The sequence below is a fragment of the Loxodonta africana genome, chromosome 26, assembly GCF_030014295.1.
Source record: "Loxodonta africana isolate mLoxAfr1 chromosome 26, mLoxAfr1.hap2, whole genome shotgun sequence".
Classification (NCBI taxonomy): Eukaryota; Metazoa; Chordata; class Mammalia; order Proboscidea; family Elephantidae; genus Loxodonta; species Loxodonta africana.
In genome coordinates, this window is record NC_087367.1 from 8,258,386 (window position 1) to 8,272,274 (window position 13,889).

Consider the following 13,889-nt stretch of genomic DNA (forward strand, 5'->3'; position numbering starts at 1 on the left):
CCTGGTGGATTTGAACTGCTGACCTTTTGGTTAGCAGCCATAGCACTTAACCACTATGCCACCAGGGTTTCCAGATACAAATTAGGTTGTGAAATTTAATGGTTTTATGTAAGTGGTAAGTAAGAGTAAATACAGGTTGATTTATAGGCTTGGTTACTAAGTGTCTATTACGAACATAATGCAATACACAGCTACTAATTTATCTGAATAGAAATATAATGATCTATTACTAAAGCAGGTTCATTGGCAAGTTGAATGATGGGGCTGTCCTTTCTTATAGGGATTCGAGAAATTCCAGCTCTCCAGGGTGCAAGACTATTTTAGGCTTAATTAATTTATTTGAAAGCTATTTTGTATATTAAGCCTTTGAGTTGTATGTTTGGATCAATTGTGTGTTTATTTAAATGGATTTCTTTCAATGCGTGTTTGTGCTTTATTATGTTAATAGAACATAAACCTGTTAAAGGTCCCTCCATGACAGCCATTACACATTCAGCGTTGCCAGAGAAGATGGCGTTGAGGTGGCATCCCGACTCTGTGACACTTCTGTGACCACAAATATTTTGTTCCAAAGGGACTTTTAAACTCTCTCCAGACACTGTGTAGGCACTCACAGTGCTAACCTGACGAAGATGGATTGTTGAGAGAAGCGGGGAGATGCTTCCAGATTGCTGGTGGCTTTTTTGTTTGTTTTTGTGATTTTGGCTTTTTATAAACCACGTATACAAGGCAAAGTTTATTTAGGAAGAAGGGCTTATATTTTCTTATTTCTGCTGTCTCCCTACCAACCTTCCAATACTCAAGATGAAGTAAATAAAAGAAACAAACATTTGTTAAGTGCCAATTTAAGGCATCTGTTATAAATATTGAGTCTATAAACCTTGCAGTTGAGAGGAATATCCAAAATGATTTATTCAAACATGTATTTTTTTTTTTTTTATTTTAAGACTTCTAAATCCTGAGAGTTTAAATGCCTTGTCAGAGATCTAGAGACTATTTCCTGGCAGAATTCGGGTTTAGACTGAGGGTTTTTGACTTCTGATCTTCCTCTCCCTACTATGTTATACGTTCCTGAGGATTATCCTAATTTAATCTCTGATTTCTAGTTCCATAACCCATTGCTGTCGAGTTGATTCCGACTCATAGCAACCCTAGAGGATAGAGTAGAACTGCCCCATAGGGTTTCCAAGGAGTGGCTGGTGGATTTGAACTGCTGACCTTTTGGTTAGCAGCTGAACTCTTAACCACTGAGCCACCAGGGCTCCTCCATTCAATCAGTTATTACTGCCTAATATTTAGAATAAAATAAGTTAGTCTGTACCTTAAGGGCTCTCTCCTCATGCTGAATTCATCTCCTGTTACCTGGAACGCTAAGTTCCTGTTTTCTCCATTTTTGCTTTCTTTTCTCCTCTCTAAAGAGTTATGAATTGTTGTTGTTGTTAGGTGCTGTTGAGTCGGCTCCGACTCAGAGCAACCCTATGCACAACAGAACGCAACACTGCCCAGTCCTGTGCCATCCTTACAATCGTTGTTATGCTTGAGCTCATTGTTGCGCCACTGTGTCAGTCCACCTCATTGAGGGTCTTCCTCTTTTCCGCTGACCCTGTACTCTGCCAAGCATGATGTCCTTCTCCAGGAACTGATCCCTCCTGACAACACGTCCAAAGTATATAAGATGCAGCCTTGCCATCCTTGCCTCTAAGGAGCGTTTTGGCCGCACTCTAAAGAGTTATGAATAGTCAGTTTAAAAAGGTTGGTTTATAATTTAACTATATACCTTTCCAACTTCTTAAAATAGTTTTCCTTTCAGTTAATTATCCATCCTTTTCCCAGCCTTTTCATATGTAGTCTTAAAGGGCCTGGTTCCTTATTTTTTCTGATACTTTGAAATTATCCATCAAAATGAAGCATCGATTAACAACAAAGTTAAGAAGGTTTCTTTCTTGGTTTCATCTCCTCTCAGTAATAGTGCTCACTTTTTTTTCTGAGTCTGGTGGAAGCTGAACCTGGAGTAAATCAAGAAGATCTTAGTTGTCTAGATGTGGTAAATGTTCACTGGGGATTTCTGAAGGCTCCATAAACCCTTTTTTAAAAATTTTATTGTGTTTTAGGTGAACGTTTACAGCACAAGTTAGTTTCTTATTCAGACTGTTTCGTGACATTGTTTGCAATCCCCGCAACGTTTCAGCACTCTCCCCCTTTCCGTTTCCCCCCGGGTTCCTCGTGTCCATTCATCCAGGTTTCCTGTCCCTTCCTGCTCTGTTGGCTCCATAAACTCTGAAACTCACCGTACGTATTTTGCATAGTTTTTACCCAGCTCAGGACTTCGGTTTTTTCAAGGTGCATTTATGGAACATCCTTTTAAATAAAAGATAGTCCTTTTTCCCCTTGATAATAATTTTTTCACTGAGATAGAGCCTACAAAATTTAGAATTCACATGGTCGTCATAACACCATACTTACCATGTTTGGCACATTATTTGTCATTGAGAAATGTTTGAGAATGTCCATTTTTAAAACCTTCACAAAAATTTGGGTCATTTTTAATTTTTCAGATTTTCTTTACATGCTGGTGTCTGAGCAACTTGATTGGACTTAAGCCTTTTTTTTTCTTCTTTGTGCTTTAACTGAAAGTTTACAATTCAAGTCAGTCTCTCGTACAAACACTTACACACACATTGTTATGTGACCCTAGTTGCTCCCCCTACAATGTGACAGCACATGCTTCCTCTCCACCCTGTATTCCCTGTGTCCATTCAACCAGCTCCTGTCCCCCTCTGCCTTCTCATCTCTCCTCCAGACAGGCGCTGCCCACATAGTCTTATGTGTCTGCTTGAGCTAAGAAGCTAACTTCTCACCAGTATCATTTCTCCAGGCTAATCTTTGTCTGAAGAGTTGGCTTCAGTAATGATTTTAGTTTTGGGCTAACAGAGAGTCCGGGAGCCATGTCCTCTGGGGCCCTTCCAGTCTCAGTCAGACCATAAAGTCTGGTGTTTTTACTAGGATTTGAGTTCTGCGTCCCACTTTTCTCCTGCTCTATCAGGGATTCTGGACTTAAGCTTTTTACAATCAACTCAGAGACCCAATGAAATAGACCGTTTCCTTTTATTGTGGGCTTTACTTATCATTTAATGGTGATGAAAGAAAGGGATGTCATAGACAGTACAGTCAATAGGAGTTTTAAGGTGTAGCTGCCATGATGTGTCGTATCTGCTGGTAACTATTTTATTTTCATAAATCTTAGTCCAAAGTGTCTTAGTTGCATCTATAAAGTGTCATAATTTAGAATTCTAATCTTTTTCAGTAATTATCAGAAACTTCATCCGTTGTTGATGATTTGCATTTTTTCCTTTTTAAACAGTTACTTATGGGATCCAAAGAGTGCTTACTGGAGGAGGGATTAGCATGAAATGAACCCTTCATTGAATAGGATTTTTGTTTTAGCTTAAAAATGAATTCTAAAGCATTAGTCACTTGTTTTCTTGCAGACATAAAAGCAAAAACAATTTGAATGATTACCAACAAGCTAGCAAAATAAGTATGTGTATTCAACAATATCCACCGAGGGGGAAACTATTGTCCTGTGAAACCCTTGTGTGCTTAGAAATTTATGTTGACTCCTCATGGTCTCCTGCGTGCATAAATGAGGATTACCTGTTACGTGCTTTATTTTGTCCTAGGTGCAAATGTCAATTGTCAAGCCTTGGACAAAGCTACTCCCTTGTTCATTGCTGCTCAAGAGGGCCACACAAAATGTGTGGAGCTTCTGCTGTCTAGTGGGGCAGACCCTGATCTTTACTGTAATGAGGATAACTGGCAGTTACCTATCCACGCAGCTGCACAAATGGGCCATACAAAGTAAGTGTTAAAAACAGAAAATAAAAATGGGCTCATAGTTAAAAGCTAGTAAGAAATACTCTGGGCCAGACCCTTCACCTCCATGCAAAAGTCTTGGAATTCTATTCCCTACCAGTTGCTGGGTGACTAAAAAACCAAACCAAACCCATCCCACTGCCGTCGAGTTGATTCCGACTCATAGCCGCCCCACAGGACAGAGTAAAACTGTCCCATGTGGTTTCTGAGGAGCACCTGGTGGATTCATGCTGCCGAACTTTTGGTTAGCAGCCATAGCTCTTAACCACTACGCCCTTAGGGTTTCCACTGGGTGACTGTTCACCCCTAATCTGGCCCCTGTGGCTAGAGATGAGGTAGCACCAGGGACCTTCTCCGAGTTTTAAGAGTCTTCCCTCTGGTTTACCCGACTATGGCCATGGTGCCCCCCTTCTTCCCAGCTTTATCTCAGACGTCTTTAGGCAGCAGTCTGATGGTGTTCGTCACTTATTTACTTTACCTCCCTGACCCTGGAATATTTGTGAGTTTGTAACTCCTTTTGGAGTCGAGTCTTTCTTTTCTATGTGCTGGGTAGTCCTCCCGGTCTTGAACCCCTTGTCAGGACTTCTCTATTTAGTCCCAAGTCCAACCCAGTATTTTTCCCTGCCTCTGTTACCTTCTTTATTAGCTAATAGTTCCCATGAAATTATTGGTATTTTCTGGAGAGAGAAGGACTTAAGAAAAGTTGGGGCTCCCTGAAACTGGGGGTTCTAGTATTGTTAGAAGCTAGTATGTTCTTGTTAGGTGTTGTTGAGTTGATTCTGACTCATGGCTACTCCATGTGACAGAGTAGAACTGCCCCACAGGGTTTTCCAGGTTATAATCTTTATGGGAGCAGATCTCCAGGTCTTTCTCCCATGGAGCCAATGGCTGAGTTTGAACCTTTCGGTTAGCAGCTGAGCGCCTAACCATTTCTGCCACCAGGACTCCTTTAGAAGCTAGTATAGTAACCTGGTTATACCTCTGAGAATATGACTGCCTATCTTGACATAAATTGACACTGAACAGTGTTTTAAGATATATGTTTAAAGTCTTTAGAGTCATAATTCTGCAATAATTTCTATATCTATTAATAACCCCCCCAAAAGAACCCAAACCCATTGCCATTAAGTCGATTCGGACTCATATTAATAGTATTATTTAATTTTAAAAGTAATAGTATAACGGCTGTTATTTAGCATGTTTGTTATTGTTAGGTGCTGTTGAGTCAATTTCAACTCATAGCGACCCCATGTGACAGAGTAGAACCACCCTATAGGATTTTCTTGGCTGTAATCTGTGGGAGAAAGACCTGGCAATCCGCTTCTATAAAGATTAACCCAGTGCCGTCGAGTCGATTCCAACTCATAGCAACCCTGTAGGACAGAGAAGAACCGCCCCATAGAGTTTCCAAGGAGCGCCTGGTATATTCCAACTGCCGACCCTTTGGTTAGTAGCTATAGCACTTAACCATGATGCCATCAGGGTTTCCCTGTGGCACACAGCAACAACAAAACATTTAGTATGTTTTGCATAGTAGGAAGACAGATTCTGCAGTGTGGTTATTATGCCACTAGATGGCACGTTATTTTGTTATTTCCTCCATAGTTTGTTCCTTATAGACTTTTCCAACCCATTAAAAAAAATTAAATGCATTTATTAAATTTAAGACGCTGTTAAACAGACCATTTTAACAAAATACTTAGGTTTCAAAATGTGCTATTTTTCTTATTTTTGGTCGTTTATTTAAACATAAATCTTGTATACGATTTTTTAAATAGCACTCTGAGCTTTAAATTGATACTGAAATCTTGGGAATTTGTCCTCAATTTTGAGAATTATGTTTGTCACTGATGTTTTCTTCACAGCCTACTTCTCAGCCCCCCCCCCGCCGTGAATGTAAGTTCTCCTTAGATATTATTACCTTAGACCTGCCTTACATACGCAAAAGTGGCAGAGAGACAGATAATGTTATAAAGATACTTTGGAGTAGCCCTGCCTGTCTTTTCCCAGAAAGAGAGGGAATTTCCTCGTTACTTTAAGCACTTGGCTGCTAACTGAAAGGTCTACGGTTTGAACCTACTAGCCGCTCTGCAGGAGGGAGATGTGGCAGTCTGCTTCCATAAGGATTAAAAAAAAAAAACAAACCAAGCCCGTTGCTGTCGAGTAGATTCCAACTCATAGCAACCCTATACGACAGAGTAGAACTGCCCCATAGGGTTTCCAGGGAGCACCTGGTGGATTCGAACTGCTGACCTTTTGGTTAGCAGCTGTAGCTCTTAACCATTGCATGACCAGGGTTTCCATTCCCTAAGGATTACAGGCTTGGAAACCCTAACAGGCAGGTCTACTCTGCCCTATAGGGGCGTTACGAGTTGGAATTGACTTGATGGCAGTGGGGTTTTTTTTGTGTGTGTGGCTATCCTTAGAGCTTTATTTTATTTTTAATTTTATATAAGTCGCTTCTCTAGCTGACTGCTGGAGGTAAAGAAACAAATAATGATTTTCTTTAAAACTTTCTCTACCCAGCAACCCACTTCTTTACAAATTGGTGTCAACATTTAAAGAGTTCATATTCTTTTCAGAGACTAGAATATTGTGAATAGCATAAGCAGAAATTATGATGTCTTCCTGATGAAAATGTCATTCTTCATTTCATGTCATTCCCCGTCTTTAAAAATTCCTACTAATTAGAAAAATGAAGCTTTAAAGGTACTTTAAGAAGGAAAATATTTTCTTGACGCAAGTTTATATTTAGTGCAATGAAGTTTTAAATACTGGTGGTGGGAAGGTAAACAATTAACGGGAAAAAATCTAAAGGAAAACATGTTACCTATTATAGAAACATAACTTAATTCTGTTTTAAGGATCTTTGTGTTAAGCAACAATAATAAGTGTAACATTTGGGAGTAACTAATTTTTTTTATGTAGTTGGCACAGGGGTTAAGAGCTTGGCTGCTAACCAAAAGGTCGGCAGTTCGAATCTACCAGCTACTCCTTGGAAACCTTACGGGGCAGCTCCACTCTGTCCTACAGGGTCGCTATGAGTCGGAATTGACCCGATGGCAATGGTTATTGTTTTTCTTTCTGGTTATATAGCATGTAGTAATTTGAATGTAGGTAGAAGGTATACTGAAGATAGAATGACTTCTTAAGAGTCAATCAATGGTAGACTCTTAAAATACATGCTGTAGACAAAAAGTTGGAAAGAACCAAAGTGCCCATCAGCGGATGAATGGATAAATGAATTATGGTGTATTCACACAGCGGATGAGTGGATAAATGAATTATGGTGTATTCACACAGCGGATGAGTGGGTAAATGAATTGTGGTGTATTCACACAGCGGATGAGTGGGTAAATGAATTGTGGTGTATTCACACAGCGGATGAGTGGGTAAATGAATTGTGGTGTATTCACACAGCGGATGAGTGGGTAAATGAATTGTGGTGTATTCACACAGCGGATGAGTGGGTAAATGAATTGTGGTGTATTCACACAGCGGATGAGTGGGTAAATGAATTGTGGTGTATTCACACAGCGGATGAGTGGGTAAATGAATTGTGGTGTATTCACACAGCGGATGAGTGGGTAAATGAATTGTGGTGTATTCACACAGCGGATGAGTGGGTAAATGAATTGTGGTGTATTCACACAGCGGATGAGTGGGTAAATGAATTGTGGTGTATTCACACAGCGGATGAGTGGGTAAATGAATTGTGGTGTATTCACACAGCGGATGAGTGGGTAAATGAATTGTGGTGTATTCACACAGCGGATGAGTGGGTAAATGAATTGTGGTGTATTCACACAGCGGATGAGTGGGTAAATGAATTGTGGTGTATTCACACAGCGGATGAGTGGGTAAATGAATTGTGGTGTATTCACACAGCGGATGAGTGGATAAATGAATTATGGTGTATTCACACAGCGGATGAATGGATAAATGAATTATGGTGTATTCACACAGTGGAATACTACACATCGATAACGAACGATGATGAATCTGTGAAATATTTCATAACACGGAGGAATCTAGAAGGCATGATGCTGAGTGAAATTAGTTGCAAAAGGACAAATATTGCGTGGCACCACTATTATAAGAACTCGAGAAGTAGTTTAAACAGAGAAGAGCATATTCTTTGATGGTTATAAGAGGGGAGGGAGTGAGGGAGAGGGGTATTCACTAATTAGATAGTAGACAAGAACAGTTTTAGGGGAAGGGAAAGACAATACGCAATACAGGAGAGGTCAGCACAACTGGACTAAACCAAAAGCAAAGAAGTTTCCTGAGTAAACTGAATGCTTCTAAGGCCAGCGTAGCAGGGGCGGGGGTTTGGGGACCATGGTTTCAGGGGGCATCTAGGTCAATTGGCATAATAAAATCTATTAAGAAAACATTCTGCATCCCATTTTGGAGAGTGGTGTCTTGGGTATTAAACGCTAGCAGGCGGCCATCTAAGATGCATCAATGGGTCTCAACCCATCTGGAGCAAAGGAGAATGAAGAACACCAAAGACAAAAGGTAACTATGAGCCCAAGAGACAGAAAGGGCCACATAAACCAGAGACTATATCAGCCTGAGACTGGAAGAACTACATGGTGCCCAGCTACGACTGATGACTGCCCTGACAGGGAACACAACAGAGAACCCCTGAGGGAGCGGGAGAGCAGTGGGATGCAGACCCCAAATTCTCGTAAAAAGACCAGACTTAATGGTCTGACTGAGACTAGAAGGAACCTGGAGATCATGGCCCCCACACCTTCTGTTAGCCCAAGACAGGAACCATTCCTAAAGCCAACTCTTCAGACAGGGATTGAACTGGACTAAAAAAGGACTATGGGATAGAAAATGATACTGGTGAAGAGAGAGCTTCTTGGATCAAGTAGACACACGAGACTCTGTGGGCAGCTCCTGTTTGGAAGGGAGATGAGAGGGCAGAGGGGGTCAGAAGCTGGCCGAATGGACATAGAAATAGAGAGTGGAGAGAAGGAGTGTGCTGTCTCATGATGAGGAGAGCAACTCAGAGTATATAGCAAGGTGTATATAAATTTCTGTATGAGAGACTGACTTGATTTGTAAACTTTCACTTAAAGCACAATAAAAATTAAAAAAAAAATGTGCTGTAGAAATGTTTGCCTACCCTCATATACATATAAAAACATTAAATACTTCTGGATTTATGTATTTGCAGAATTTTGGAATTGTTAATACCATTTACTAACCGGGCCTGTGACACTGGGCCAGACAAAGTGAGCCCTGTTTACTCAGCAGTGTTTGGAGGGCGTGAAGATTGCCTAGAAATACTACTCCAGAACGGCTACAGCCCAGATGCCCAGAAGTGTCTAGTCTTTGGCTTCAATTCTCCCATGTGTATGGTTTTCCAAAAAGAGTACGTATATTTGCTATCTTTTTATTCCTTTTCGTATATGGAGATGAGTGTCCCTGTGTGGTGCAAGCGCAGAGGTGCCTTGGAGGACAGGCCAGGTGATCCGTCTTGAGAGCTCACAGCCTTGAAAAGCTGGAGCAGTTCTACTTTGCACACATGGGGTGATCACGGGTCAGACTTGACTCCACAGTAACTCACAACCACAACAGATATGGAGATGTATTTCTAAGTGACCATCTTTCATGGTGCAACTAAGTGTCTTTATTGGTGCCAAATTATTAACTTAAAAACAGAAAACGGACAAGCAAACCAGAAAAAGCACTGTGATGCACCTTGTTCAGTAAAGCTATAGGAAATGAGGTGGCCATATCAAGATTTTTTTCCTTCCCTATTTGGATCTGGATGACATTTTTAGCAATTTTAGGAATACTTTCAATGTATTCAAGTAAATGCAGAAATTCTGGGATATCCTTGGCTTTCAAAACAGTTTAAGAATTAAAAATGGGACTTTTTCAAGTAAGGCAGTGACGATATTTTGGGCTATTAATTATTATTTACAATATGTATTTATAAGGCATGTTCAGATCTAGAATAATAATTTAGTATTGTAGAAACCCTGGTGGCATAGTGGTTAAGTGCTATGGCTGCCAACCAAAGGGTTGGCAGTTCGAATCTGCCAGGTGCTCCTTGGAAGCTCTATGGGGCAGTTCTACTCTGTCCTGTAGGGTCTCTATTAGTCGGAATCAACTCGATGGCTCTGGGTCTGGGTTTTTATTGTAGATAATATTGCATTTTTGATGTATTTGGTGTGTAGCATTTCTTTATGTGAGTCAGAGTATTAAGAAATAAAAAGAAATATTTGTTTTACCACTTGGACATGATCCCTCGGGGTAAGAATAAATGAAATGATGATTCACTGCTGCTTTACTACCTTCTGGCCAACAACTTGTCTCTAAGGTCCCTAACTTCTTACAAGAGTAAGAATAAAGCTTTTAGGAAAAGGCATACTGAGTAATACCTCTGGTCTGTTCAGTGATGGAGTAAGTCATGGAGGTAGGTCCTGCTGTTTTTAATGATATAAAAAAGGTTGCAGGCCTACCTCACATTTCATTGGCTTTCCTGAAATTTAATTTAAATATTTATTGAAAACTTACTTGCTAGGCTTTTCAGTCTTCACCATCTCTTAGAGTAATCCCGTACAAAACTTAAACATTTGCTGTGTAAAATAAGAGCTCATTTTATTTGTCCTGAATCTAAGCTTCCATGTACACATTTTACTCTGCGTATTTGAGGATTTGGTTAACAAGGATATGCTTACCCTATGCGTAATTTTCATGATATCAGAGAATTTCATCAAATACCCCTCAGGTGTTGTCCTTCTAAATGAAGAGCACTAACTACTTTCGGTTTGCCTTCAGTAAGACTGCATCGCTGACTTTGTCTTCAGTTGTCGTTCTAAGGGCCATATCTAAGTCCGTTATGTGTATATTTTTTATTAGATCAGAGCTGAATATTTTTTATTGGATTGACATAATGGTTCTGGATAGTTTGTGAATGTGTGTCTGCAATGTAATGGTGGTCTTTCTTGGCCCTCATCTTAGGAATGATTTCTCAGTCTTTTTTGTCCCAGCAGCTAAGCTGATGTCTTGTCATCTTTAAGTGTAACTTGAATGAAACCGTATCACACAGTCCCCCGTTAACCCCGAAGCACCTTAAAATTAATGGTGCTGCGTGAGAATTTGTCCGTCTGTTTTATGCCGTTTACAGATTCAGGTAATTTTAGTTTGGTGGGAATGGTCTTACATAGGCTGCGGAATTTTCCAAGATTAGCTGAAATTCTAGGGCAGTTTCTTTTCTTTTTTGATTTCTACAAAGGCAGTCCACAACATTAACTGACCGTTTGTTACATGTTGTTGTTGTTAGGTGTCACTGAGTCAGTTTCGACTCATAGTGACCCTATCTGTGTACAGCAGAACGGAACACTGCCAGTCCCGCGCCAGCCTCACAATCGTTGCTGTGCTTGAGCCCGTTGTTGCGGCCATTGTGTCAGTCCATCTTGTTGAGGGTCTTCCTCTTTTTTGCTGACCCTCTACTAAGCACGATGCCTATCATGGATTGAATTGTATCCCCCCAAACTATGTGCCAACTTGGTTAGGCCATGATTCCCAGTATTGTGTGGCTGTCTTCCATTTTGTGATTTTCCTGTGTGTTGTGCATCATAATCTCTGTCTGTGGTTAAAGAGGATTAGGGTGGGATGTAACACCCTCGCTCAGGTCATATCCCTGATCTACCGTAAAGGGAGTTTGCCTGGGGTCACATCCCTGATCCACCATAAAGGGAGTTTTCCTGGGCTGTGGCCTGTATCACCTTTTATCTTACAAGAGATGAAAGGAAAGGGAAGGAAATAGAGAGTGGGGGACCTCATACCACCAAGAAAGCAGTGCCAGGAGCAGAGCGTGTCCTTTGGACCCAGGGTTCCTGTGCAGAGAAGCTCCTAGTCTAGGGGAAGATTGATGAGAAGGACCTCCCTCCAGAGGTGAAGGAGAGAGAGGCTTCCCCTTGGAGCTGACACCCTGAATTTGGACTTCCAGCTTACTAGACCCTGAAAAAATAAATTTCTTAACCTACAGTTGATAACCAAAAGGTCATCAGTTCAAATCTACCAGGTGCTCCTTGGAAACTCTACGGGGCAGTTCTACTCTGTCTTATAGGGTCGCTATGAGTTGGAATTGACTTGACAGCAATGGGTTTGGTTTTTTTGGTAATAATATGTCTAAAGTATGTGAGACGAAGTCTCTCCATCCTCGCTTCTAAGGAACATTCTGGCTGGAGTTCTTCCAAGGCAGATTTGTTCGTTCTTTTATTATTATAGCGAGCAATAAACAAATCCTATTAAATTACTGAGGAAACTGGAAACATGGGCCCTATCCTTTAAGAGTTTAAAACCTAACAGGAAAAGTAATCTTTAGTAGTATTTGCTCTATTATTTTCTGCTGCCTATAGCAAAGAAGTGTTTGTTAATGTATTGACTCATGGAAGGCAGGGATCCCATTTTTTTCCTGCTGTGTCTAGGCTACTTGTAAATATAAACTATTGTCCCATTCTTCAGTAAAAACATGTAAATGGTCAGTTTTATTTTCCTTTCACAAATACTCCAAAGTTGTATCTTAAGGCGCTTCATGGTTGGTTTACCTCTTATATCTAAGTTACTGTAGAATTTTTTTTTTTTTTTCCTGTATAAACTTCAGTGCTGCTAAAAAATTCTTCAGAAGCAACTTGGGACTACTTCTAGTTTGGATGGAGTAAGCCCACTACAGCTACTCTCTCTTGCTAGTTACAGCTAAAACTCTGTTCAAAATACAAAACCTCTGAGGACTCTGTAACATAAACAGAAGCAGGCGTGTCGTGGAATGGAGTGGTCACTTGGTGGAGTGGCCTATATGTAGGCAATTTTCCCAGTTTCTTCTTCTTTTTCTTTTTTTTCATGATGTTACCCAGAGGGCAGGTCATAGTCTGGAGATGGGTAGCAACAGTGGTACCAGCTGCTAAAATCCCAACAGAAACCCTGTTTTTATGGCCTGAGGAATCAGGTAAAGAGAGATCTGTGGACTAGAGAGTGTATAAGGAGAATCCTGGAAAGGAGAGAGCTGGAGAAGGGGCTCCCCTAATTCTGTGTATGAACCTACATTTATCACTGGCTCACCCCAAACTTGGAAGGCACTGGACAGACCCAACGGCTTTCAAATGGAACCAACATTTAAATTATTACCAAAGTCTCAGACTAACCCCTGAGTGGCACGTTCATGGGACAGGCCAAAAACAGCATAGCAAAGGCTTTGAGAATTGAAGTGACATTGGACCCACTGTCTCTAGAAGGTGAAATTGAGATTATGGTCTGATCCTGACTAAGATCTATGCCTGCTAAAACACACACACACACACAATATTCTCCAGAGGATTATAATAGGACAGTCTAAAATTACTCAACATATGAAGAACCAGTAAAATATTACCAAATCTCAAGAGAAAAGGCAACTAGCAGATACCACCCCTGAGATGGCCTAGTTGTTGGAAATATCAAACACTTGAAAGCAGCTGTTATAACTGTGCTTGTGAGTTACCTTAATAGGTAGGCACACTTGAAATAGATCAAAATACAGAAACTCTCAGCTGAGAAATAAAAACTACAGTAAAGAACCAAATGGAAATTTCGGAACTGAAAAATACAATATCTGACATGAAAATTCACCACATGGTCTCCACAGCAGTATGGAACGACAGAGGAAGAAGTCTGTTAAATTGAAGATAGACCAATAGCAGTTATCCAAACAGAAGAGAGAAAAATAGGATGGGGAAAAACATGAACAGAGACCGGAGGAACTACGGGATAATCTTAAAACACCTGACATTCATGTCATTAGACTCCAGGAGAGGAGGAAGAGATTGGTACAGAGATAGTGTGTCAATCAGTACTGGCCCCGCAAATTCCTAACGTTGGAAAAAGGTACAGATTTGCAGCTTTAAGAAGCCCAGTGAACCCAAATAGGATGAACCCAAAGAAAACCAGGCTTGAAAACAATCAAACTACTGAAAAACAAAGATAATAGAGCAGCAGTGTGGTGTCTTGAA

General features: G+C 40.6%; 1 protein-coding gene across 2 annotated transcripts in view; it reads left to right on the forward strand.

The window, feature by feature from the left end:
- Positions 1–13,889, forward strand: part of ASB3 (ankyrin repeat and SOCS box containing 3) — a 119,252-nt gene that overhangs the window by 62,775 nt on the left and 42,588 nt on the right. For both annotated transcript variants that reach the window (XM_064277094.1, XM_064277093.1), the window contains exons 6-7: positions 3,681–3,858; positions 9,065–9,262. In XM_064277094.1, coding sequence (XP_064133164.1) covers positions 3,681–3,858; positions 9,065–9,262 — 376 coding nt within the window. The remainder of the gene's footprint in view (positions 1–3,680; positions 3,859–9,064; positions 9,263–13,889) is intronic.